This window comes from Agelaius phoeniceus, chromosome 16 (genome assembly GCF_051311805.1).
Source record: "Agelaius phoeniceus isolate bAgePho1 chromosome 16, bAgePho1.hap1, whole genome shotgun sequence".
Lineage (NCBI taxonomy): Eukaryota > Metazoa > Chordata > Aves > Passeriformes > Icteridae > Agelaius > Agelaius phoeniceus.
Genome location: NC_135280.1, coordinates 348,874 through 376,416, shown reverse-complemented (window position 1 = coordinate 376,416; position 27,543 = coordinate 348,874). Strand labels below are relative to the sequence as shown.

General features: G+C 54.9%; 1 protein-coding gene across 1 annotated transcript in view; it reads left to right on the top strand.

Annotated features, from left to right (window-relative positions):
• HS3ST4 (heparan sulfate-glucosamine 3-sulfotransferase 4) overlaps positions 1-27,255 on the top strand; it is a 57,223-nt gene extending 29,968 nt beyond the window's left edge. Inside the window, exon 2 of the mRNA XM_054643880.2 lies at positions 23,748-27,255. Within this exon, the coding sequence (XP_054499855.1) occupies positions 23,748-24,384 (637 nt within the window). The 3' untranslated portion in view covers positions 24,385-27,255. The remainder of the gene's footprint in view (positions 1-23,747) is intronic.
• Positions 27,256-27,543: the final 288 nt, after the last annotated feature.

Sequence of the window (27,543 nt, the reverse complement as noted above, 5' to 3'; positions counted from 1 at the left end):
TGCTTGCTGCACTGCTGCTGTCCCCAGCCGCGGCTCCAGCCTGCTCTGCACACTTCCACTGGTTATTGATCGCTCTAAAAATCTTTAAAGATTAACTTCTGGGAACAAATATGACATCTTTATGGAGAGCCAGAACAAGCTGCTTTAACATTCGGGTGGCTGCTTTGCTGCACAGAGACATCTGTTTGCAGCAGGACACGCAGAGCAAATGATCTGTCAGCGTTCAGGGGCGTCCTACGAGCAGCTGCTCCCCTTGATGGCAGGCACAGGTAACCTTGCCATCCGTGCAGCTGCACGACTTGCACTCGTCACACTTGTTACTACACCAAGCTCCTGGCACGTGCTGTGAAGCCAGCCAGTGTTTTCACTGTGCTCAGCCTCCAGTGGAAAGCCAGGTAGGGCATGGCCTTCCAGAAGCTTGGAGGAGGGAGCAGCTGGCAGCAGCTGAATACATCCCAACCCTTTGGATTAACTTCTTTGCCACAGCTCGAGAGAGCTTTTCTTGTGGCCACAATGCAGAGCACACCTGGGAGCAGGGGACTCTGGCACCACGGTGCAGGACACTGGAGTCTCCACAGGGTTCTGCTGCAGGAGGACAACCTGCTGCAAAGAAATAACTGTCCTGGTGCAAAGCCCAGCCTGGGGCAGGGCAGCAGACTGTGTGAATGAAGGCACCTTTACCCAGAGCAGTGAATTGTCATTAGAAATCACTCAATGATTTATGTCAGGAAGAGCAAGTCACATAGTGGGTCATCCTGCTCCTCTCACTAGCCATCATTTGTGCATTCCCTCTGGGATATTTGCCAGGGATCTCCGATCCACCTCATGCTGTGGAGTTTTCCCCCTTTCCCTGGGATGGCAATTCCCTGACTAACATGTTTGCTTCCAGAAAACTTTCTCCAATATTCAGTCTGCGTTTTCCTTATGTTAATTTCTTGCCTTTACAGCACCTGATTAATAACTCTGTCTATGCCACTAGAATATTTGCAGGCCCTTGCCATTGATGCGGGGACACTTAATAGAAGAGAGGTGTCTGTAGGTCTAATTGCTAAATGAAGCGGTGAGGAACGTTCTCTGTTCCCCTGGGTTCTGCAGGAGCAGCAGATGTTTCTGTGGTCTGGCTGTGTCACAGTTATGATCCCCCGGGCTGGCTCCAGCTTTCTGGTCACCCTTGTGTTCCCTTCTGCAGGCTCCTTGTCCCAGGGAATGCTGCTTCCACAATGCAATCCAGAAATGGGACAGGGTTTCTATATGGGTTCTTACTGACTTGCAAATTAGGGTAAAACCCCACAGGGAAGATGCCCAACCGTGAGTGCCTGGGGGTCCAGGTTCCTTGGCCCCGCTGTCCAGGTGTGTGTGCGTTTGGCACTCCCTACCTGTTGTTGAATCCGTCAGTTCTCTCTCTCTTTCCCCAGCTCTGGGTGTTGTTTTTGCTCCCCAGCACGTGGCAGTTCCTCCTCCACACACACATAATGCTGTGCATCCCCAAGCAGGAGCTGAAGTCCAGCCCAGTGTGCGTTTCCCAGTTATCCCAGTTTCCCTGTGGCACTGCTGAGGCCGATGTCCCTGTGCAGCCCGGGGTGCCAGCTGGGCAATGCTGGGCCTGGGGATCAGTGTGTGTCTCCTGCTGCTGCCCAGGCATCTCCTCCATGCAGCAGATGCAGGAGCTCAGTTCCCCTCCTCTCCTGAGACTTTGCCAGCCTCAAAGTAAAAGGAGGCTCCAAAAGGTCTCCTGACCCCCTGCAAGGCTCCCCAGCCTTCTTGAGTGGAAGGAAAGGATCCATTAATGTTTGGCTTCATTTCTGTTTATCAAAGGGAAAAAAGCTTTTGTCAAGCATCAAAGTGGCGATTCAGGACACAAAGCAACTGCTTTGCTGTGGGCTCCTGAGGAACCTGAGGAAGGAAAACACTTGTTCAAAATTCCCCACTAAACTGGTGAATCTGAAAACCCCAATTTGTTAAAAGAAGAGGATCAAGAAATTCCCTGTCTGCTGCAAGCCTCTCTGGAGTCTGGAGCTCTATCCAGGTCTGAAATCCTGGGCAAAGAGGATACCAGCCTTGCACCCTGAGGGGATTTGGGACTCCAGGCTGGAGCTGGAGCTGGAGCCAGCTGTGCACAGAGCCCTCAGACCAGAAAGCCCCAAACTGGCTGAAGCAGCTGCAAGGGAAATGTAAAATAAACATGTGGCCTGAAGTCCGGATGTGCAGTTTATTTTAAAACCTAATAACTCCAGATAATTGATAGTGGAGTGCAGTATTTTCCATGCGTTGGATTACGAGCGTCTGTCGCTCACCAGAAGCTGTAACCTTGAGCTATGAGACATTATTGGCAGTATTTAACACAAATCTGTTTTCCATCATTGTCAAATCCCACTTCAACATGCACCACAGGAAGAAAGCCGAATACTAAATTGATTTCTCTAATGGGAAGTGTTCTTCAGGAGATACCGACCCGTGTGGAGATGCATTAATAGGATTACAATGGAACCTTTTTATTTTGCGTTATTTTTAATGGAGATTTCCTATTCTGACACACCTGTGAGATGCTGCTCGGCCGCAGACATGGCAAGGCAAGGCAGGGCAGTGTACCGCGAGGGGAGCGTCTGTCTCTGGAGATGCAGCTCCTGAGCTACAGTGGGACTGTAACTGCGGTGGCTCTGCCAAGCTGTGGCTGCCAGGAGCAGCCTGGAAACAGCAGCATTCACCAAACACCAAGGGAGAGCTCACCAGGCACTGCAGACTGGGAGCAGGTGCTGCATCCTGCTGGCACCTGACAGCGCCCAGGACATCCCTTCCTCTCCTGACCCAGCAGCCCTTGGGAGGGCCTGGAGAAGCATCTGGAGAGAAGCAGAGGAAAAGGAGCCCAGCCCCAGCATGGAGCTGGGTGTGGAAGCCAGGGGCCCAGCACCAGCCTGGCCCAGGCAGCCAGTGGCCAGAGCAGTGGTATTGGCAGCACTGGCCACCACCATCCCCACAGGCTCCAGGTGATCAGCCTGGCGATAGCTGGTGCCAAGCAGGCAGGAGGAAGGTTTGCCTTCTCCAGGAGAGTGGGAGCTCTGTAAGCGACAAGGTAATTACCTTGCTTCAGCCTAAGCTGATTGACAGGGAGCTAATTGACATTTTAAAAGTTACTGTTTGTTCTGTCCGGGCTGGAGAGAGCCCCATGAACTTCTCTCACTTCCTCCTGCTGACACTGCCTGAGCTGAGGCTTGGCTGGGAGTCCCAAGCCTGGGCAATTGAAACCTCACAGCTCTTCTGGGGTCTGTCCAGTGGGATGAGGAGCTGGGAGCTGCACCCACCCCGCAGGGCTGGGAGCTGTGCCTCAGCCCTTGAAGAGCAGGTTCACCTGGCAGCTGCTGACTCTGACATAGCTGGGCGCATGACAGTGCCACATTAAAATGTCTGTGTCAGAGCTGTGGGCCACTGCAAGGTTGTTTACAAGTCTGACAGGCAAAGCTGAGCCTTTCCGTGTGATTTGCTGAGGACTGATGTCTGTAAATACCGAGGGGACGTGCAGGAGGCGCGATGGGTAACGGGGCCGTGCAGGGCAGAGCTCCGCAGGCTGAGGGTTCGCTCCCCACAGCTCCCTGCAGGGCTGGACGCCGCTGCCAGCTGGGTGGGCAGCAGGGGCTGGGCTGGGCTGCACCCAGGGATGCTGTTCAGGCAGGAAGAGCCACCAACCAGTTGACAAACAAGGCTTTATAGAGTGACAGGGGCACATTACATGTTTCCAAAGGCAGTATGGTATGCTCTGGAGCTAATTGAAGGAAGGTTTTGGATTCAGAGACAATGCCGCTCTGGCATACCCTGACATAAGTGATGCTGTTGCCGTGGCAACTCCCCAAATCTTCTCTTCTGCTCTCAAAACCCACCTGGGTCTCCAGCTGCCCTGGGAGTGCTCAGGGCTGGTGCTGCACACCCTCTCCCCGGGCAGCTGCCTTTGGCTTTGGTCAGCAAGGCTCATCCTGCTGGTCCTGTGGCTCCAGCCCATCAGGCACCTGCACTGCTTTGCTGCAGCTGCCCCACTTCTCTGCTGCCTGTGCAGCACTGGGCCCTGGGTAGGTATAAACAAGCTGCCACTGTGATGGATAAGAAAATCACAGCGTCAGTTAGAGCAGATTATAGCTTTTTTCTCCCCTGACAGGAAGGAGATGTCTCTCCATACAAGCCTGAGGTTGCTCAGGGCAGCCACAACCTTCATCCGTCACTGCTGGTCCCCAAGCACTCCTCAGCCAGAGATGCATTTGGTGGGAAATGCATCCACGTGGGCTGAAGCTTTTAAGGTGATCAGAGCTGATGCAGACCTTGCTGCCCTGAGCTCTGTCTCGGGCAGGAAACTTGTCCTGCTGCCTCCAAAGAAGCATGGCCTGTCCCTTCAAGCTGCAAAAGGCACAGCAAATATGGAGAGTCTGGAAAAGTCCCAGGTGACAGTGGGAAAAGTGACTTGGCCCCAGCCAGCATGTGTGGCCAGACTGGCTGCAGCTCTCGAGCCCATGCAGCTGGGATGCAGTGTGAGCACCTGCCCGTGCTGTGGGCAGCTGTGATAGATTCGGACTGAGCATCACCTTAGGGAGCCAGAGGAGCTGGGTCTGCCTTAAAGCAAGGTGTTCATGAGCAGTCAGATATCACAGAAACATCTAAGGGCATTACTTGTGATGCTGAGAGTGTTGGGTCTGCTTCAGCTTTGTCCTGTGCTCAGCACAACCATGAAAGGCAGAGCTGCCAAGTGTCCTGTGTGGTAGAGCCCCTGGAGGACATGGGGGTCACACAGGAGCAGCAGCTGGGACTGGGCTGGGGTGATTGTTCCCGGCAATGTGAGCAGGTTTCCCTGGAGGCTGGTGCCCTCCTGGCAGAAGCTGCAGGTGCAGATATGCAGTGCTGGCGGCACAGCACACACCCGTGCCAGGGACATCCCTCCCCACGGTGCCCCGGCGACACTGGGGCCCCTGGGCTCCGGGGGATGCCCTCCTCGCTGGGTGCGAGCCCTCCGAGGGGCACAGGCCGTGCAGCATTCGCTGCGAGTGCAGCGGAGTGCATCGCCTGTCAAGCGGCATCGACCCGGCTCTGTCTTACCTGAACGAGCCGTGGCCCCGAGCAAGTGCCAGGAAGACATTCCACTTAACAAGCGCAATTAGGGCTGTGACACAGCGGCAGGAAAGGAGCTCGGCAGCGGTGATTAATGTTCTCACACCTCTGTGTGCTGCAGTGGGGCTGCACGCCTGCCTCTGGTGCAGGACGGCCGACCCTAGCCCTGCTTACACCTGTTTGCTGGAACCTTTCAAACACAGAGGAGAAACGTTTCCTCTAGGAAAGTCTGTGGAAATGCAGTGCTTGCTGCTGGAACCGGCAGCCAGGAGCCAGGGCAGGCATGCCGTGTGCTGCCCTGCAGTGACAGTGCAGGAGTGGCACTGGGATGTGTGTGCCACAGTGGCTGCCTGTGGCAGGACAGGCTGGTGGCACGCGGTGCCACTGTCAGCTGGAATGGAGCCACTCACGTTACAGAACTGTTTCCTGCTGAGGCTGTGCCCATGTTCCTTCCATGTAACCTGGGGCTTCCTCAGCTCCTTCCAGCCGTGCTGTCCCAGTGCTGCTAGCCCCGTGTCTCTGCAGGCTGTGCTTGTGGTCCCCACCTGCTGCTGGTGAGTGCCGGAGATTTCCTTGTCTCTTCGCTAATGGATGTGGGCATTAACATGATTATTTTGCATAGTAATTGGTGGCATGTGTAGCAAGGAGATCACCATGTGAGGAATGAGAAGTGGAGAGGTTTAGGGAAGCAGGATGCTTGGGGGTTGAGGCAGGGTGTTTGAGTGCCACGAATGGGTGCTCTGTGGCCAGGAACCTGCCCACTGCGAGGAGCCTGCTTGCCGTGCTGCCCTGGCTGGGCTGTGGCTGCCTTGGCTTAGGGCTGTTGCTGCCCTGGCTGGGCTGTGGCTGCCTTGGCTGGGCTGTGGCTGCCCTGGCTGGGCTGTGGCTGCCTTGGCTTAGGGCTGTGGCTGCCCTGGCTGGGCTGTGGCTGCCCTGGCTGGGGCTGTGGCTGCCCTGGCTGGGCTGTGGCTGCCCTGGCTGGGCTGTGGCTGCCCTGGCTTGGCCATGGCTGCCCTGGCTGGGGCTGTGGCTGCCCTGGCTGGGCTGTGGCTGCCTTGGCTGGGGCTGTGGCTGCCCTGGCTGGGCTGTGGCTGCCCTGGCTGGGGCTGTGGCTGCCCTGGCTGGGCTGTGGCTGCCCTGGCTGGGGCTGTGGCTGCCCTGGCTGGGCTGGGGCTGCCCTGGCTGGGCTGTGGCTGCCCTGGCAGCCGCTGCAGTCGGGGTGCCAGCCCCGTGGTGGCAGGTGCCCAGTGCGCCGGGTGGCATCCGCCACAGGCAGTGGCAGGCGGAAGCTTTCCCTCCCACGGCACCATACGGAGAGGCTTCTGTCACCGTGCCACTGCAGAGAGAGGAATTTAAAAGTGTGACAAGGCAGGTTCCTCTGAACTGCCTCCAAATACCCGCCTAAGAATAGCATCTCCCTCCAGAAGGGTGGCTGGCTCCGGGCTCTCGGCTCCATCCCTCCTCCTGTCAGCCTGCGGGCTGTGACCAGCTGCTGGCATCGATGTCTGAGGGGCAGGGTGGGATTTGGGAGTCACACAGACTGCACGGATCTTCTGCAACAGGAATCTGCACTCCACCTGCACAAAAGCGGGAGTCATGGATTTATTCTCCAGCTCCTTCCCCTGCTAATAGCAGGCCCTCTGCTCTGCCTGTGATGTCTGGGCACAGCAGCTTTACCAGGTGATAAACCTGGCTCAGTGAAGCCAGACCTTGTGTCAAACACAGCAATATTCCCCAAGCACAGCCCCAGCAGTGCACAGCCTAATGCAGCTCAGGGGGTTAGGCAGTGGAGCCCCTGTGTCCTGTCAGGAGAGACAGCAAATCCGGTGCATGTGGCACGGGAAAGGGGGAAAGAAGCTGGCAGGGGTTTCCTCCCTGTGTGCCTTCCACTGCAGACATTTACCTTTGAAGCAATGTGCTGGAAGGTTTCCTTGCTGATTAAAGCCCAGCATTAGTATGCAGATGAAAACATGAATCAGCCTAGATGAGGCTTTCTGGGCAGTAGTGGAAGTCAAGGATTTAATCTAGCCTGATCTTGGACATGGTTTAAACTCTTCAAAACAAGAGCACATAACCTGCTGAAAAGGTTTCATTTCAAGAAACCTCCCTGCCAAGAAGCTCCAGCAGCCTCTGTTTGCCTTTGCAGTGATGGCTGGCAGAGGTGAAGGGCCTGGCATTAGTCCCTGCACCCCGTGCTGCTGCAGCAGTGCCCAGCTGCTGCCAGGACAGATCCTGGCACCCCTCTGTGCCCCTGGGCTGTGCTGCTTCACTCCAGCACCTGGCTGAACCTGTTCGTCTGAAATGCAGTGGTGTGAGCCTTCAGCCAGCTCCAACTGAGCCACCACAACCCTCTCCCAGGACTGTGGTGATGAGCAAGTGAGCTTACTGCTGCTGCTCAGGGACCTTGAGACCTCTCTTCTGTTTGCCTTTTATTGCTTGTGGGAAAGCCCTGCTTCATGCTCTCCCTGTACCTTTGCAGGACCCCCACAGCTGTTTATGGGACCAGGACAGCTCCAGCCATGCTGGAGTTCTGAACCTCATCCTTTCAAGCTGTAGTATTTATTCATAAGAAACTAATTGTCATCTCTGTGCCAGGTTCTGGAATTTCTTCTGCCAAATCCTGCATACATCCCTTTGATAGAGAGGCCAAAGCAGTGGAAGTGCCAGCTAAGTCCCAAGTTTTGATGAGAATTTGCAGAAGCTCAGATTGCCTTGAGAGTCTCCAAATCCAAAGAGAATTCATGGGCTGCAAAGTCGATGAACTGCCCCCCCTGAGGGCACTTGGGGTAGGCAGGGGTGATAATGTGTTTGGTGGCCACAGCTCACAGGAGCAGCTCACAGCCAGGGTGGGGCAGAGAGAGGGGCCCCTCCTCACTGCCCATGGCCCAAAGGTTCCTTGGCCAGGCTTCGGTGTGGCAGGGGTCCTGCCTTGCTCCCGGGGAGCCGTGGGGAGCATGGGCTGCCCTCAGCAGCTCCGGGGATGGCGCGTGGGCACAGCAGACCCCAGGCCCAGCACAGTCAGGCTGTTCGGGGCAGCAGGAGGGGGCAGGCAGAGAGGGAATGTCTCTGGACAGAAGACAGGCTGACTCGATCAGCAAGCACTTAATTAGTCTCTGTGTAAAGCCTCCATCCACAGCAGCTGTACACAGGAGCTGTGGGGACAGGAAGAATCCTTCAGCAAGAACAAGCAGTGAGACTGTGGCTTCCCAGACCTTCCCTCCAGAGTTAGAAAGCCTTCACACCAGGAGCACAGCCAAGAGCTGCTGGCAATGCCAGGCAGCCGAGCACAGCCCTCGCTGCTCCATCCTTGTGCATAAATTACCTCCGGGCTCTGAGCTAAACAAAGGGCCCTGAAATAATTCTGCATTTTAATAAAGTCAGCATTTGTGCCACTGTCGTCCTTACAGAAAGAGAATTTGCATTTCCTGCTGCCAGCTCACCCCACACAGCCCGCTGGCACTGAGGCCAGAGCACTCGCCTGTGTTCACACCAAGGACAATGTTAGATTTTGTTTCTTAATCACGGTGACACGGGGTAGAGCCTCCCAAAGCCCCAGACTAGAGAGCACACCAGCATCTCCAGAGCCCTCCAGTGTTCAAGGGTGTCTGAAAGCAGCGCTCTCCACAACACTTGCTCTGGTGGCTGTGCATCTCCTTGTGTCCCCCTGGACCCCCTGGCAGCAGCAGCTCCTGCCCCACGGCTCTGAGAGCTGGTGCTTGCACTGCTGGTCTGCGTTCCTGGGAAATCTGGAAAGAAACAAACCACAGTTTCTCCTCCCAAAGGGAAGGGATCCCCTGGGCTTAGAGTCTGCCAGCAGCTGTGCCTCCAGCAGGCAGCATGCACTGAGCAGGTGAGCAGCGTCAGCATTCTGTGCAGGTGCTGATGGTGCTGGGCAGGTGCTTCCCCAGGCAGGCAGAGCAGAGCTGTGTCTTCCTTCCCTGTGATGGGCCTGTCACCCCTCTCATTGCCCTTCTCAGCCCCCTGTGCTGCACACACAGGCCAGGGGGGCTTGTCTGGCCTGAAGCACTCTGCCTTTGCACTTGGAGCTGGGGCCAAAGCTCCAGAGTGTGTCCTGCTGAGGGCTGTGGGGCTGCTGCAGCAGAGGGGCCCTTGCCTGCTCCAGGGTTTACTGTGAGGGTCCCCAGCCCACCAGCGCTGGGTTGCTATGGGCTGAGCAAAACCCTGGCTGCAGCAGCCCCCGTGCATCCCTGCAGGGCCCCCCTGGGCCCCCCTGCCAGCTCTGAGTTTCATCCCACTCCCCTCTGCAGGAGCCAAGCCCTGCTGTGGGGGATAGCTGCGATCACAGCTCTCAGCGTGTTCAATTACTGCCGGTTAATGATGATTAATTTACAATTAGGGGCCTCTAAAGGGTAGTGTGTCTGTTAAATAAATATTGATCTTTCATTTGTGGCCACAGATATATTGCCCCAGTTATGCGAAGCACTGCAGCAGCAAGGCCCGGCTCTCCCAGAGAGGCTCCCTGCAGAACCCGAGCTCGCAGGGCTCTTGGGGACTGGGGGCTGCCCAGCGCAGGGGACTGGCCTTGCCTCATCTCGGGAGCCTGGGCTCCCAGGGCTGGACAAGGATCACGATATCTGGGGTGTTTCAGTGCTGACTGGACGTGCTCAGTCCCGTTGGTCCCGTTCCCATTTGCAGAAAGGGTGTGGGAATGGGGATGCTGGAGCTGGTGCTTCCCTCTTGCATGACCCCTAATTGGCCTTGTAAAGTAAACAAATTGTCCAGAGGCTCCACTAGCAGCCTGACGACAAACTCCTCACTGAACATAGAATGTGTTTTCCACCCCATCCCAGCCATGCTCTGGAGTCTCTGGCCAGCGTGGCCATGCCACTGCCCACACATGCATGCCACACTGTGGGCTACCTCACTTCTGTCTGTCTGAGCCCACTCTCCAAGAGGTATTTTTCTAAAAATCCCTCATCAATTACTTGTAGCCATACAGCTCTTGCCCTTTCCTGAGGCATTGACCTTAAATAAACAAAGGCCATTTCAACTATTTGCCAGAGCCACCCAGTCCTGAATGCTGGAGCTCAGCAGGGATTTCTGCAGGAGGGTAGCACTCTTCTTTCTCACCTGTGATTCTTTTCCACATGCAGATGAGGTGGAAACACCATCCCACCCCACCTCCAGCTGTGTCCCAGGAGTCCCTGAGTGAGCCCTGCTCCTTCTCCCTAGCACATTCCCAATCACTGTTCCCTCATCTCCCTTCCCCTCTGCAGTGCATTCCTTGGAAGCAGACTCACCAGGAGAACACTCTCTGGCTTTCTCTTTTATTTGAGGCATGTGTTTGGAACAGTGCTTTTGTTCCAAATGAACACGTTGATTCATTCAGAAGTGCAGTTTCTGTTTTTGAATCAGCAGAGCTGTTTATGCTCATAGTGTCCATAAAACTGTTATTTTAGTCCTGACACTGATGCTTATGAATAAAATTTAGATCTCATTCAGAAGAACATTAGCTGTAGCTATTTGGCTTCTTGTTAAAGCATTAATTTTTATTGAGACCACATTGCCAAGCAGCTCCTTCTGCATTTTGCAGCAACCAAGTACCTCAAAGTGGAGACTGGGGTAGGGCCAGATTGCAGCATGTGTCCCCCAGCCCCCTGGCTCCAGCCTCTCCATCTGCAGATGCTGGATGATGGTGGGAACCTCCCAGTTCCCCAGGTGAGCAGGGCACCATTCTCAGGGCAGATGCTGGGGTCTGCCAGAGGCCTCAGGAGCTGACGCAGCAGTGCTTGCTCGTGCTGGGTGGATGTTGGATGTTCTGGTGCCAATTAGCTCTCCTATGTATTTATTGCACCTTTTTGCTCGAAGCAAGCTGTTAAATGTCAGAAACACTTTAGCATTTTAGCAGAAAGATAATTTTTAATAGATTCCACCTACAAAAAGGAGCTGACTGGCAGAATATTAAACTCAGGGAGATTTATTTTTACTCTGTGCCTCCAAACAGCTTGAGATAACCATTTTTGCATGGCTCCTTGCTGATTAATGCTGCTGTCTCTTGCCTGTCCTCCTCACTCGGTGCTGTGGCAGCTGTGGTCTCTCACATCCCATTAACCTTGTCTGCAGAAGGGATACCTGGCCAAAGCGAAGAATTAGCCCTTGTAATTAGGAATGTAAACATCTCACACTGCCTGCTAACATCCACACGTCCTTCCCTGCCTGCTACCAGTGCTTGTTAGGGCAGGATACCCCCAGACAGGCTATTCCTATCATCAGCTTCCCTCGTACCAGCTTTCAATAATTTCTAGTTGAAGAAAAGCCCAAATTAGGCCCAAATCAAACCCAAAGTAGCTTTAGCTCCTCAGGGACTAAGGTAGATGTTCTGTCAGTGCTGGTTTTGCTCTCGAAAAGTGCACTGGCATCTGGTGGGGTTTGCTGGGACTGTGGAGTCTTTCCTCTTCCTCAGCAGAGCTGATGGATGCCTGGGATCCATGGCTGGCACTGGCCAAGCAATTGTTGTTAGTGGTGGCGATGTTTTGTCCTGGGCACTGTAGCTGGTGGCACAGCACCAGGCCAGCTGCAGGGATGGCACCTGGCACCTCTGCCTGTGGCCCAGGTTTGATTTTTGGGTGAAGCTGTATCAGTCTGTTCTCAGTATGAGCAGTGATTCCCTAGTGCAGGATGGAGCAAATGAGTCATTGTTCATAATACAGCAGCTTCTGAAAATTCAGGTGACTTTATTTGTTTCTCGGTGATATAATGAGCTGTTTTGAGTGATGCTAGATTTAATGGCTAAATCAATGTGTGTGTTTAGTGTTAGCCTTTATTTTAGCACTAAGTGACATGAGATAAGCAGACTTAGAGAGTGTTAATTGGTTTGTGTTTAGCATTTACACTAATCAGACTGTGCAGTGCTGCCCAGAGCTCTTCAACACTAGTGATTCTGTTTATCCAAACCAGGAATTGTTTACTCTATTGACTGGAGTGGCATCAGGCTGTTTTTTCACTCACTTGGATGTTACACTACATGTGTGAATTAACAGAGAGCCCTGGCTAACCCTGAGTGCTGCTGCACACAGCGTGTGGGGAAAGGTGGCTGAGCAAACCCTGCTGAGACAGAATGCAGCAGGGCCCCTGTGCAGGCACAGCAGGACCAGCAGGGCAGCCCCCCTGCCTTCGTGCTCCTGCCCTCACTGCGAGCAGGGAGGGAGGCAGAGGAGGCTCTGCTCCCCATCCCAGATGGAGCTCCCATCACTGTGAGCAGGGAGGGAGGCTGTGCCCCCTGTCCCAGATGGAGCTCCCATCACTGTGAGCAGGGCAGGAGGCAGAGGAGGCTGTGCTCCCTGTCCCAGATGGAGCTCCCATCACTGTGAGCAGGCAGAGGAGGTTCTGCTCCCCGTCCCAGAGGGAGCTCCCACCACTGTGAGCAGGGAGAGGAGGCTGTGCCCCCCATCCCAGATGGAGCTCCCATCACTGTGAGCAGGCAGAGGAGGCTGTGCCCCCTGTCCCAGAGGGAGCTCCCATCACTGTGAGCAGGGAGGGAGGCAGAGGAGGCTGTGCTCCCCATCCCAGATGGAGCTCCCATCACTGTGAGCAGGGCAGGAGACAGAGGAGGCTGTGCCCCCTGTCCCAGATGGAGCTCCCATCACTGTGAGCAGGCAGAGGAGGTTCTGCTCCCCGTCCCAGAGGGAGCTCCCACCACTGTGAGCAGGGAGGGAGGCAGAGGAGGCTGTGCTCCCCATCCCAGATGGAGCTCCCATCACTGTGAGCAGGGAGGGAGGCAGAGGAGGCTGTGCCCCCTGTCCCAGATGGAGCTCCCATCACTGCGAGCAGGGAGGGAGGCAGAGGAGGCTGTGCTCCCCATCCCAGATGGAGCTCCCATCACTGCAAGCAGGGCAGGAGGCAGAGGAGGCTCTGCCCCCCATCCCAGATGGAGCTCCCATCACTGTGAGCAGGGCAGCAGGCAGAGGAGGCTGTGCCCCCTGTCCCAGATGGAGCTCCCATCACTGTGAGCAGGGAGAGGAGGCAGAGGAGGCTGTGCCCCCCATCCCAGATGGAGCTCCCATCACTGTGAGCAGGCAGAGGAGGCTCTGCTCCCCATCCCAGCCCCCTGCCAGATGGAGCTCCCATTGCCCCATTCCTGCATGGAGCCACTCAGCAGCAGGATCACAACACTCTCTTCCCATGGACCCGCACTGGAGAGCTGTGACACCGGGGTTGTGGGCTGAGATGTGGGGCTGTGCTGCCCAGAGAGGGGAACCCCCAGGTCTGCTGGGCACTGGGGATGTGCCAGGACCCTCCTCCGCAGTTGTGGCTGGGCTGCCTGGCCTGGGCTCACATCCATCCTCTACTGATGGGAGCAGATGTCTGGGCAGGAGCCCACCCGCGCATCCCAGGAGCCAGCAACAGCACACTGGCCAGCCAGCAACACACAGCATGGCTGCCTTCAAAATGGCTTGAAAATTGCCTCACCATTGCTCTGTTCCCATCACCTGGCTGGTTTTATTAGAGTTGGTTTTGGATCATTTAATTTTTATCTAAACATTCACTTCCCAGCTGAGCTCTTGGAGAGCTCTGGCTCCCTGGCTGCTGCTGAGCCCCTGGAAATGGAACTGCCTGTAGGATGTGCTGACAGCCCTTGCTGTGCTGGGAGCTGCCTCCTGAGCTATCCCTGGCCCTTCCCTGTGCAGTTCCAGTGCTCACTTTGCTCTGGGGCCCTGGCTCCTGCAGGGGTAGGTATGGCTCACCTGTGAGAGCCCACGGTGCGCTTCCCCAGCAGGGATGCCCTGGGTAAGAGAGGTCAGGCAGGCCACAGGCTGCTCCTGCTCCAGGCTGCTCTAGGCTGCGCTGGGAGGCACAGCAAGATGAATTCCCTTTTATTTTGCCAAGTGCTGTTTTACTGATTTCTGCCAACCAGCCCCAAACTGGGTTGCGGTGCCCCTCAAGTGCCACCCCTGGGGATTCTGGAGAGAACCCAGAGTCACCATTATCTGCAGGGGCACGGTGACAGTCCCTGGGATGGACGTTAAATCACTGTGTGAGGGCAAGCAGAGGGATGTCACTGGGGCTCAGGGAGGAAGCTCTGCGGTACCGTTTGCACTGACTGTGTGATCCGAGTCAGAATGAGAATCATAAATCTTGATTATTCTCTGTCTCAGCTGATTTGAACCAAATGCCTTGGACAGGGATATAGTTCACATCTCGCTGAAAACTGCAAAAAAACTGATTAAATGTACAAACTGATATCAATAGCACTCTATCTCTGTTAATGCCCAAACTGTCAGAGTTTGGGGAGAGGATCCTGTGTGGGCGGGCTCTGTCCCAGCCCAGATCAGCTTCCTGAGGGCTTTCAGGGCAGCTTTCTCCCCACTGTTACTTATTTTGGTACTTCGTTCCTGCAATTCTGGCTGTTATTATGATGCTGTCAATTACAGATGGCATCTCTGATTCTGATTGCACTTTGCTTACAATTAAGCATCCTATAGAAAAATGGAAATGCTGGGTCATTAACATAGTGTAATAATAAGGTAAACCATTCAATTATGGAGGAAAAACCACTTTGAATAATAAGGATATTGTATGCCTAAAAGACATTCAGATGCCAGTGTATTACCATTCTTGCATACATAATAAATGAACTTAAACCCAAAAATAATCAACAGAAGCAAATAATAAATAGCTGTGCCCTCGGCAGCAGCCTGGCTGGCATCACTCCCTCCAGGGGCAGGGGAGCAGCTCTGGGGTGGGAATGGGCAAGTCCTGGATCTGTGCAGTCCTTGGCAGTTGTTTTGGGAGATGCCCTGGCCACTGCAGGACTTGTCTGATGCTGGAACTGATGTGGTTCCCACTTGCATGGGGAGGAGGCAGAGGAGGGGCTGGGGCACTGGTGTGCACTGCTGCCTGCAATGGCAAGGGGAGCACTGGGGCTCTGCCCAGGCATTCGCAGGGCTCCAGAGGCTGGATGCAAGCACTGGTCCTCTGCAGAATAAGCAGTGGATATCTTGCTTTGGGCAGTTGAGAGGCTCATGCAGCTGGGAAGATCTCACCACTCAGTGTCTCTGTGGAGGGATTTGGAGCTGGCTTTGCTAGAGAGCAAAGAGAGAGCCTCCCCACCTGCCCCTTCAGCTGCTCTGCCTGCAGCACCGACGGCTTGCATGGATCCATCTCATTGACAGCTAAAAAGGAACAGGAAACTGCAGGTGTGAAGGTGCAGAGGGTCATGCTCCTGCCACCACCTCTGACCTGCCTGGGGCTCCCGTGGCAGCCTTGATGGTGGATTTGTGTCCGGCCTCTGTGTGCTGGTCCCTCTGCCGTGCCCGGCTGCCAGCGGCGCTGGAGCTCAGCACGGGGTGTGAACGATTACTGCTGTTTTCAGCCTCTTTGGCAGTATCGCTACTCCATAACAATTCCCAGCCTTTTAGCTGTTGATGGCTTACCTATTACTCTGGCACTGCGTTAGGATAACATCCAGATACATCTGAAGAATAGAATTTATTTACTCTTTTCCCTGAAAAGCTTTTAGTATGATACAGCTGTGGTGCTTTCACTTAGGCAGCCATTATTGCCAGGGTGTTTTTCCTGGTAGAATTAAATTTTCCAGAAGATGAAAAAGGACTCCTCAGGATATGCAGCTCCAAACCACTATATTTTAATATTTTATTTCCCTGGTCTTCTTTGGGAAGGGCCCATCCCATCTTTGGGAAACTGGAGTGATTTGGCCACCCAGTTGAGTCTGATCAGTGCTGGATGTCAGCTGCACGGTGTGCACAGAGCTCTCCCCATGAGCTGTGGCTTTCCCACATCCAACTGGCTGTTCCAGGTACTGCAGCCTGCAATGCAAGCAGCATCTGTTATTGACAGATAACAGATCCGAAACTTCCACGGCACCACTCAGCAGCCGTCAGAGCCGCCCGGGCGGGAGCAGCCCCGGGCGGGAGCAGCCCCGTGTGGGAGCAGCCCCGGGCGGGAGCAGCCCCGGGCGGGAGCAGCCCCGGGCGGGAGCAGCCCCGGGCGGGAGCAGGCCTAGGTGGGAGCAGCCCCGGGCGGGAGCAGGCCCGGGCGGGAGCAGCCCCGGGTGGGAGCACGCCCAGCCCCGGGCGGGAACAGGCCCGGACGGGAGCAGCCCTGAGTGGGAACAGGCCCGGGCGGGAGCAGCCCCGGGCGGGAGCAGCCCCGGGCGGGAGCGGCCCCGGGCGGGAACAGGCCCGGGTGGGAGCAGCCCCGGGAGGGAGCAGTCCCGGGCGGGAGAGCTCCTGCACGGGTGTCCCTGTGGGCTCCTGGTGCTCCGCTTGGGGCTGGTGCTGGGGGCTTGTCCTGCTGCATGTTGGTATTGATCGCCCAGACTGGAATCCCAAGGGGGTGGGAAGGGAGTGTGTGTGATGGCTGCGGCCAGCAAGGTGCACTGGGTTGCATGTTTCAGAGAGGTTTCTGTCCTGCAGAGATTGAGTGTGCATCAGCATTTCATGTAGCTCTCCCCATACCTGAGCACTGGCATGGGGCAAGAAAAACCAGTGGGAAGTGAGTGAACTGGCACCGAGAGGACTTGAACTCCTGTGCTGAAGGGAAATCTGGACTGGGAGCAGACTAGTTGGACTTGAACATCCTCAGTAAGAGGAGGCAGGCCCCACCCCTGCCTGCCCGTGAGTCCTGTGCTATAACTGTGACTAATACAGTAACTAAATCCAGCAGACAGCACGGAGATTCCCAGTGAATAGGATCATGGCCTTCTGTAGGGAATGATAGTGAGACTTCATCAAAATAATTTTGACAGCAGAGGGGCTAGAAATATGCATTTCCAACCTTTCTCACAACCTGTTCCATACATGCTGACCAACAATAAATCTTGCACTTAAATTGGAGAGATTGGGCCAAATTTATCCCTGGTCAAACAATGTCAGGCACTTCCCCATCAGGAACCCCACGGCACTAACCTGAGCCTATCCAATTTGTGTGAGAGCTGTGCAGGCAAGGGATTTGGGCACAAGGCAGCAGCCATGTCCCAGAGGAGATCCACTTGAGGGAAGAACAGAAGAAAGCAAGATTTAGCATTAGGATCATAATTTCAGATTACATTGTGCAAGTATCAACAGTCTATACTCATGAGAGCCTTGGGGAACACAATGCTGCAGCAGCTCTCCCAGCTAGCCTGATCAGTGAGGGCTGGTTTTAATTGCAGCTGAATGGATCTAACCTTGTGATGTCTGTTCACAAAGCATTGCCAGATTAATATAGGTTCCATAGTTGCTTCTGCTAAAGGACTTTAATGGATCAGCTTAGTACTCTGCTCCATGATTATAGCATTCCTACCCACCTATCATGCCTGAGCCAGATGGCCCCAGTGAAATCAAAGCATATTTATATTTTTGTCTGCTATTCAGCCACCTGCCCACTGATTTTGTTGCATAGTGGTAGGAGGAGAGGAGACTTCCTGAGTGCAGTTTGCTCCCCCAGCCCTTTCTCAACCCCGGTATCTGCCCCACCTTCTAAAAGACCCCAGAGGAGCCACAGGCTCCCCTCTCAGGTTGCCAAGGAGGCTTGCCTGGCCCTCTGGAGGGCAGCCACCCTCCTGGGCAGCAGCGTGGCTCGGGCTCCTGGCACGGAGACAGCTGTTCCCAGGGCGCTGGGGGATGTTTCCAGTTCCATTGGTGATGAGAGCCATTAAGAAGGTACAAGTACTAAAGAGATCTTGAGCGATGCCTATAAAACCTTTGAATCCTTGACAGAATCAATAGCAGGTCTCAGGAGTAACTTATCCAGGCCAACTTAAGCACATGCCAATGAGCCGTTAAAGATTTTGCATTTCGTGGAGACACAGAAGCCCTTTCATTGGGATTGTTGGGCTCTAGACTAGGCGATATTGTGAAAAATCACGTTAGCAATGGGCTGTGCTCCGAAGGCACTTTCCTCCGTGTCTGGGGGTGCGGCTGCAGGGGTGCCCCTGAGTGCAGCCTCCCTGCGGGCACCGCTGCGGAGCCGAGCCCTGGCGGATTGGGCAGCACCGACCCCTCCGCACGGCAGAGGACAGGGAGCGAGGGAGGGAGCCGGGCAGCTGTGCCCGTGGGATGGAGGCCCTGGGGGTGGCGGCTGGGATGCGGCGGGAGCAGCGGGCACGCACCCCTGGAGGTGGATGCCCCCGGTGCCGGTTCCGAGCCGCCCCAACGGGCAGGAGCAGCGGGTGGATGGCCCCGGTGCCGGTCCCGAGCCGCCCCAGCGGGCACGCAGCCCCTGGAGGTGGATGGCCCCGGTGCCGGTCCCGAGACGCCCCAGCGGGCACGCAGCCCCTGGAGGTGGATGCCCCCGATGCGGGGTTCCGAGATGCCCCAGCGGGCACGCAGCCCCTGGAGGTGGATGCCCCCGGTGCTGGGTTCCGAGATGCCCCAGCGGGCACGCAGCCCTGGAGGTGGATGGCCCCGGTGCTGGGTTCCGAGATGCCCCAGCGGGCACGCAGCCCCTGGAGGTGGATGCCCCCGCTGCCCCAGCCCCGCCGGGCGCTGCCCCCTGCGCGCTTGCCGCCTCCCGGGTACCATTGCTATTGACACGGATTCCAATTTGGCATCTCGGTTGCCAAGGCAACCCCAAGCTGCCATTCTCTGATCAGCTCAGCTCTCAGCTAGTCAACACGCGTTAGCACCTGCGTTGGTATGGCAACCCGGGACCGCGCTCCAGCCGGCCGTGCTGCGGACGGACGGACGGACGGACGGACGGACGGACGGACGGCTCCAGGCAGCCCTGGAGGCACTGGCAGAAGGGCTGGCCCTGCTGACGGACACTGGGACGCTCCCAAGCCCCAGCTGCTTCTCGTTCCCTGGCTGCATTGGGGTCCGGGGCTCCCACATCCTGCAGGGCTGGGGGACACTGGGGAGAAACTCAGCAGGGACACGGCTGGCACAGAGCAAGGACCCGTCCTTGCAACCCCAAACTGCCCCTCACAAGAGTGCTCTGCATGGACAGCGAATGGCTTTGGAAACTCTGGGAAGAGGGAAAGCTCCTTGTTTTGGAGAGGGAAACCAATGGTACCGGCAGCCATTTGGAGTTACAAGCCCTGCAAAAGCAGAATGCAAGTCACAGAGAGGGGTGGATCACCCCCTTCTCCCAGCCACCAGATTCCCAACCATTAAACTCTTCCAGTGAGTCTCCTGGGGATAGTTCCTTTGGCCCCCAGTCTGAACTGGCACCCGCTTTTCTGAAGGGGCTTTATAATTTGTGTTTAGTGTTTTTTAACAGATGTATGTGAGCTGTTTGAATTAGAGCAATGTGAATCTATTAGGCAGCGACAGATGCAAGTTTTTTGTCTCTTATTAGAAGGGATTGGCTTCTGAGGTTTAGTGATGTGCAAAGGATTGGACTTTGGAGAGATTAAAATTATTTTCAGCGTTAAGCACAATATTTCTGAGCTAATGCACTCACTCTTGAATATAGATTCACAGACTGAAAAGATTATAAAACATTAAACCTATGTAAATTCAGCTGTAAATTTATGTTTGAACAAATTCAACAAGAGATTTGACTCGGGGGCTTATAGCAAATGGGTTCTGCTTTTAATGCTTACTGCGGGCTCAGTTGCAATGCCGCTCTCCCCTTGAAAGTCCCACGCCTGCTGAATTACTGGCAGGTCACAGCTGACAGCTCAAGCAATTATACTGGAATGTGTTAATAATAAAAAGAAAAAGGATTCATGTTTGTCTTTTCAGAAGACAAAAGCAGCTGTTTGCTCCACCCCAAGGAGCAGCAGAGGAGAGCTCTGTGGGCAGGTGACACTTGCAGCACCTGGCCATTTCCTCTTTCCACGGCAGCTGTGCAAATCCTTGTCCTCCTCTGTGATTCCCCAAGCCCTGGGAGCTGCTATGAAGTTTTTTCTCTTTTTGAGAACATGAAAATACAGTTAACAAAGACTCTTTTTGAGTGGGATTGCAGGAAACCTGCAACATGGTGAACAAGCTGCCTACACAGAGATAAATGACAGCTGTGACTGAAGGAATAAACAAGATAATCTGGATTTAAATAAACCACAAGGGGATTTTGGCAACATGCAAATTCGCAAATTTATAAAATGTATCCTTTGAAAATAAAGAGCTTGTTTGAAACCAGCAGTTAAGAGCAATTACGAGAGCACATTTTCCCACTGAGGGTCCCTGCTCCAAGCCAGGGCGGGCGGGAGCCAGCTGTCCTGCTGGAGGCTCCCCGTGCAAGAGCAGAAACCTGGAGTGAGAGCAGCAGCCCCTGTGCAGCTCCGGGGGCACAGAGCTGCCCCTCCTCAGCCTCTGAGGAGCACTGGGGAATGAACAGGAAAGGAGAGAAATATCCAAAGCCCAAGCAAGTGCTCAGTAATATATATTGGATCACCTGCTTGGAGGACGAGGTAGTTGCTGGGTCCAAGGCCAGCATGGCAGCCCAGCTGTGGCATTGCACAGTGTAGTGATGCTGCACCACAGCTCAAGGGCACGATGCCCGTCCCGTAAGGGAGCAGAGGGTTTGTTCATGCCCGTGCCAGCAGAGCTCCTGCCAGTGGATTGTTGCCACTGCTCCTCTTTTTCAGGTGAGCAGTGATGAAGAGAGAAGAGGCGCAGGTGGGGAGGCACCAGTGGCAGAGCCATGAGTAGACGTGTCCCGCTCTAACACCTCCTGCAGTGCCCTGTGCAGGCACGTCAGGCGCAGTCACTGCCTGGCCGTGCAGCTTCAGCAGCCAGGCTGGCCTGGAAAGGGACACAAACACTGCAGGGAAAGCCAACATGTGTTCAGAGGGAGCAAAGCCCTGGCCCCACGCTGCAAACTGCTCTGCACCAGCCGCTGCAGGGGAGCTCTGTGCGCTGCTCTGCCTGCACACACAGAGCTGGTTAGAATTCCGTCGGCACACCCGCAATTAGGGCAGAGCACATGGCAGCAGCTCTGTGAAGGTTAACTGCTCTGAGGAGCATTCCTGCCGTGCCAGAGGCTCGGCTGCTCCAGCTTTAACACCCCTGTTATTCCCAGCAGCAGGAGCTGGCCGTGCAGTGTGCTGCTCTCTGTTTGGCAGCAGTTATTGCCTGCCACCGGCTGCACGCAGGGCACCGACCCTGGGGCTGCAGGCTAAGCCTCCTTCACCTGCACAGGGCAGCTCAGCTCCTGCCCCAGCAGGGCAGCACGTGGGGGGATTCTGAAACACTGCAGAGTTTGGGGTAAAGCTTTTCTGGATGCATGTCCCAGAGCCACAGTCATTCCGGGCTCTGCATGGCCAGGGTGTCCTGAGGACAAACTGTGGCTTCCAGCTTTATGCTTAAAACTGTGCAGCAAATGCTGAGTCTGCTTCTCCTCCTCTTTTCCTTGATCACTGCTTCCCTGTTTTCTCTCCTCAGGGCCAGCCCATCCATCTATTTGTCTTTATTGTGCACAGAGTTAAACACAGTCCTTAAATGTGGCAACACTTCCAGATTATTAGCTCTGCAATTTCTTGGCTCTTGTTTATTATGGTAACATCATCTGAAGGGGCAGTTGTAATTAACATGTTTGTTCATGCTTCTTTTATAAACCCCCAGTGTGTTTGCTTTCTACAAACCAAGCCAAAAGCCCTGGGGCATGTGATGCTGCTGTGGGGAGCAGACACCGTGGTGGCTGCTGTCCTTGCTGCAGGCGGGTCGCTCCCCGTCCTCCCCTACCAGCTGATAGCCAGGGGCTGCAGAGTGGGCACAGTGCAGTGCTGCTGGTGGCAGCACCTCCCACTTCCCCACCCCCTGCAGGACAGCACTGGGCACCCAAGGGCTCCTCCCTGATCATCTGTGGGTCTCGCTGTGATGTGCATAACCATAAAAGCTGCTTCCTTCCCACAGGGCTGTTAAATTCAGGTACTGGATTCCCCAGGGAAGCTGGTCTGTAATTCTGCAGCATCTGCAGTCCCCAGGTGCTCCTATCCCTCTTAATTTTTTTTCTTAATTTTTTTCTTAAAGGAATAAATACCTCAAGATACATCATTCTGACTAATCCTTGCTCCCTTCGTGGCACTGCTACTCAAGTGGCTGATGCAAGGCAAGCATGAAGCACCAGAGTGCTCTGGACAGGAGGCAGGCTGGCAGGCACCTTGCCATTGGGGAGGCAGCTCCAGCAGGACCTGATGCCACGGGGATGGCTTTCCCTAGAGAGCCTGGCCAGCAGCATGCTGGCCCAGAGACAAGGAGCCCTGCAGGCTGCATTGCTGGTTCTCAGACAGGACTGTTCAGCAGGGAAGGTTCTGCAACGGGACAGGGGCAGCCGAGGAACGCCAGCCTCTTCACCCAAAATGCTGAGGACACTGGCAGCCCTGTGGCAGCAGCAAACCCACCCTCACTCTTGCCTTGGCAGGAGACCCTCATCACCCCTGTTCCCAGCAGAACAAGCCTGGTGGGCTGGACGGCACCAGCAGTGAATACACAGATTACAGAGGCGTTAAAGCCAGATGATGCCTGTAGCAGTCAAATACGAGGTGACACTGACAGGCACATCTAGCGGGCTCTGCCTGTCCTCTGCTTCTGCTCCAGGCTTCAGCTGTGTTATTCCTGAAATGGGTCTTCCTGGGGCCCAGCAGTTTGACGTCAGCATTACTGTGGCTGTCGCTGCCCAAGGTGCTCTCACAGAGCCATTTCAAGCCTATCCACGTTATTTCCTCACCATATGTTTGTACTAAAAATAGTTGCAGTACAAAGGGATAATCCTGCAAGGCCATGGGCATCGCCATCCTCCGTTCTGACACGGGAGATCTGCCCAGTGCCGTGGGTGCTTCCCCGGGGCAGCGACCCCGTTCCTGTCCTTGGCACTGAGGCAGGGCTGGCACTGCCCACGGGCAGGGCCATGCTGAGGCTGGGTGTGGGCAGCGGGCAGGCCCCTGGCTGTGGCACAGCCTCCAGCCCCCGCGCCATCTGGTAGCACAACAGGTGTGAATGAGGCTGTGACACTCCTGCGGGGGACATCTTGTGGGTCCCTTGCAATTCAGCTTATTCTGTGATTCTGTGATCACTTAAAAGCCTCTGGCTGGCTATGATAATCCTTAACTGGTGGGACTGGGACAAGAATTTACCTCTTAATTTTCTTAGACATAACTGCTATCTCGCTGCAGTTTCATTTTACAATATGGTAATATGCTATCCAGGAAAATCTTGCTACATGCTAATTTATCCAGTAGGCAAATTCCTTTTGGCTAATAAAAGTGCTTGCACAGGAAGCTCAAAACCCAGCTGCAATTAATTATTGACAGAGCATGTGAATTAGAGATAAAAGAAAAGTCATTCTTTCTCACACACAAGATAGTAAATAAATTTAATTATTGTACTAGAAGCAAGGGATCTTATTCTGTATTAAGTTTTATTAGCTGAGACATTTAAAAGCACGTCATCATAACAAAAAGGTCCTGTGTAATCCGAACTGCGGCGCTCCGTACACGGCTCTGGAGTGAATAGGCTTAATTGAGCAAATGGGAGCAGATGGCTTCTGAGCAGGCAGGTATTGTGCAGGTTTAGTGTCAATTAGCTTTGGTCTACGCACGCCTATGGCAAATTGTCTGCATAATGTGTCAGCCAAGGCTGATGTTACATTTCGGGTGCCCACCATGGCCGGGGCTGAGAAGAAACAAAGACAGAAGGACTCGGGTCTGGGGGTCACACAGGAGTGACAGCATCTCTCCTCCTGCATGTCCCATCACACCTGCACAGGTGCCCACCCCTGCTTGGCCCCTCGCTAACCCCTCCTCTGCTTTTGCACAGGAACGTGATGCCCAAGACGCTGGAGGGCCAGATCACCATGGAGAAGACCCCCAGCTACTTTGTGACCAACGAGGCCCCGCGGCGCATCCACTCCATGGCCAAGGACACGAAGCTGATCGTGGTGGTGCGCAACCCCGTCACCCGCGCCATCTCGGACTACACGCAGACCCTCTCCAAAAAGCCAGAGATCCCCACCTTTGAGGTGCTGGCCTTCAAGAACAGGACCCTGGGGCTGATTGATGCCTCCTGGAGTGCTATCCGCATTGGGATTTATGCCCTGCACTTGGAAAACTGGCTCCAGTATTTTCCCCTCTCCCAGATCCTGTTTGTCAGTGGTGAGAGACTCATCACTGACCCAGCTGGGGAAATGGCCAAGGTCCAGGACTTCTTAGGCCTCAAGAGGATTGTGACAGAGAAGCATTTTTATTTTAATAAAACGAAGGGGTTTCCCTGTCTAAAGAAGCCAGAGGACAGCAGTGCTCCCCGGTGTCTGGGCAAGTCCAAGGGTCGAACTCACCCCAAAATAGACCCAGATGTCATCCACAGACTGCGGAAGTTTTACAAACCCTTCAATGTCATGTTTTACCAAATGACAGGCCAAGATTTCCAGTGGGAGCAGGAAGAAAGTGATAAGTAGAACCACAAAATCAGGAAAAAAGATTTTTTGTTTTTGGGATGTAAATCATCATTTGAGACCCAAAACTCTCTTGGGGCCAGAGGCTCATCCCTGTGTGTAACAGGCTCTTGTGTTGCCAGGGCTGCAGCAGAAGTCGCCCCACGCGTGCAGTTGGAACTGTTGTGTCACCTCGGGCTGCGCTCGGGCTCTGCCCACCGCAGCACTGGGGCAGGGGCAGGTGGGAGGAGGAGGCAGGGGGAGCACGGCTCCTCAGGGCCAGGGGGCACTTTGTGTCAACGTTTCGCTGCTGGTGTCCCCCTTGCAGCCAGGCAGGCAGGTCCAGACCTCCTGCCACAGCAAGCTGGCGAGAGGGTGGCTCCCAAAACCCAGCGCTGGGACAAACCCATAGATTTGAGTTCTCCTGCCCTGCACTTTAGTTTTGCCCAAACAGCAGCATCAGATCTGGTAAATTCAGGCCTCGTGCACTCACATGCACACTGGTCTTCATGTGTGGAAGGAATAAAGCCAGTTATGCTGCAAAGGAACTATGTACAGGAACTTCATTTGCACCAAACATTTCAATTACTTCTTGCACTAAAACTAGAATTTACCAAGTGCCACAGACACCTGGTCTCAATTCTCCTCTGACTGATGGGTGCACCTCCCCTGTTGGAAGAGAGTTGTTCCTTCTTTGCTGAGATGCTCAGTGAGATCAGAACTGGGATCCCCCCAGGTCTCCACCCTCCTGGAAGCTGAAAGAGCACTCCAGGCTCCCCAGGAGGGAGCCAGGCTCCCACTGCCCAGCCAGGCTGCCAAGGCACAGTGTGGCGCACTGTGTGGTGCCCATGCAGCACGTCCAGGCCATGCCCTGCTCCCTGCTCCATGGTTTGGAGCCAGTGCTGCCGGTGGGGACCGAGGGGAGGGGGCCTGGGACAGCCCTGGCACGGGGTCTGACAGTGAGGACCCCTGGCACTGCCATTTGTTTGCACCTTGAAAATGCAATCCCTGCTGCTTGCTGCGGACAGCTGGGGTCGCAGAACAGGGAAACAGCCTTCATCTTACTTCAGAATTACAAAAGAGCAATCAATTCCCACGGCAAGCATTGCTCAGCGCACAAAATGTGCTTTCCAGTGGAAATGACCAAGACACCCAAATTTGCAAATCCTGGTAGAAATTATAGACTAAACCTATATCCCTACTCGATCCCCCAGTGTCATGAGAGCTATTTGCTGGGCCCAGCAGAGAAGAGCAGAGCTTTCACACAACTGCACAGTTCCACCTCCACTGCTGCGGGAAACCAGGCAGAGGGGGAGCAGAGGTGAAAGCAGAGCTGCTGAAATGGTCCCTCACATGGTGATTTCTCAGGGCACTCAGACACTGCTGGCAGCTCTCTTTGCTCTGATGAGGGCTAAGGCTGCCTCCAGCTTGGGGTGCAGCCACATGAGAGCCCCTCACACTGGGCAGGTCTGCGGCAGAGGTGCAGGAAGGGGTTGCTGCGGGAGGACCAGGACTCAGCTCTGGTTCAGCTCCCTACAGCTCCAGCTAAGCAGGTGAAATCACTGTTGCATTCACTGGGTGAGAAGCTGACCCTGCTCAGGGTTCCAGGGCCTGTCGTGTGGCTCACTATGCCATGAAATGGTGCCGGTGCCTTGGACTGCATGAGAAGAGCTGAAGCCATTTGGACCATTTACTAAGTGGCCTGTGCTGGAGGGACACTGCAAGGTCCCTGCTGACACCATGTCAGTTCCCATCAGCCTGGTCAGATGTAAAAACAGCTCCTGACATAGCACAGTTTTCACTAACCCACAAACTCCCAAATTACTACAGGAAAATTTGAAGTATATAATAAGAATAATCTTATGATGTTTCACACATTATTAAAATATCAGAACAGGTCCTACATAAAACCTGTTGTTGCAGGATTTGGTGCAAGATGCTGAATGGAGGACAAGGGGCTCCAGGCCCAGTGTCCCCCTCAGCAGAGGATGCCTGGGAATCTCTGCCTGTCACTGCAGCCCCAGCGTGGAGCAGGGTTGGGCTGGGTGCTGGGACTGGCTCTGGCTGCCTGGCACAGGGGCTCAGCTTGGGGCTGGTGGCTCCTGGGTGGGCTGGGGCCACGCTGTGCCCCTCCTCACTCCTGCCCCCACACTCACTCCTGTCATTTCTGCCATATATTCAGAGGTTTATTTTTTATACCAGACACCATCTCCAGCTCGGCAGGAGCTGATGGGTGCCCGCTGGGAGAGGAGACCCTGCTGCTCTGCCCTGAGTGCTCCATGGACACCAGCCACGCAGCGTGGGGGGACAGCACCCTGCAGCCCCCCAGCCCTGTCCCCAGGCGCAGCTGTGGTGCTGCCAGTGCTGCAGTGCTGGGAGGGAGCCGGGGCATGCCAGCCACCCTGGGCTGGGGCATGGGGACGGGGTTGGGCTGGGGGGTGGTGTTATTTTGTTTTGCTCTTTGGGAATGCGCCCCATGTATGCCCCACTGCAGCTGGGGCTGGATGGGGGGATTATTTTCTATCTGGCCAGAGAGAGGCCTGCCAAATGAGAGTCAGGTTAATAACACTTTTTTTAAAAAAAAAAAAACTATTCAAATGTCAGCATTAGAATACCCAGGAAATTGAATTTTGTATTTGGTTTCAATTAGCAAAGCATAAATTATATTTAATTTTATACACAGACTGAGTGATTCATTGTTCTGGAAAAGCTGGTACTTTCTGGTTCAGAGACTGGAAATGGAGAGTGGGTCTGTTCTGAATCTTATTGCTGTGCTGTCACTGCCTCCCCAGTGCGTCTCTGTCCGTCAGTGTCTCTGTACCTGAACGATGTGACTGTCCTGAACTGAACCCTGGAACCCCCAGCACTAAACAATAAATCATTGTAGCAGCTGCATTTCTTGGCTCCATTTCTCTTGCCCCCCCCAGCAGCACCAACACCCCATGAGCAGGAGCCACAGCAGGACAGCACTGGCTGCTGTCACCCCAGCCCACCTGGCTCCTGTGACCCCAGCCCACCTGGCCACTGTGACCCCAGCCCACCTGGCTGCCATGACCCCAGCCCACCTGGCTCCTGTGACCCCAGCCCACCTGGCTCCTGTGACCCCGGCCCACCTGGCTGCCGTGACCCCAGCCCACCTGGCTGCAGTGACCCCAGCCCACCTGGCTGCTGTGACCCCAGCCC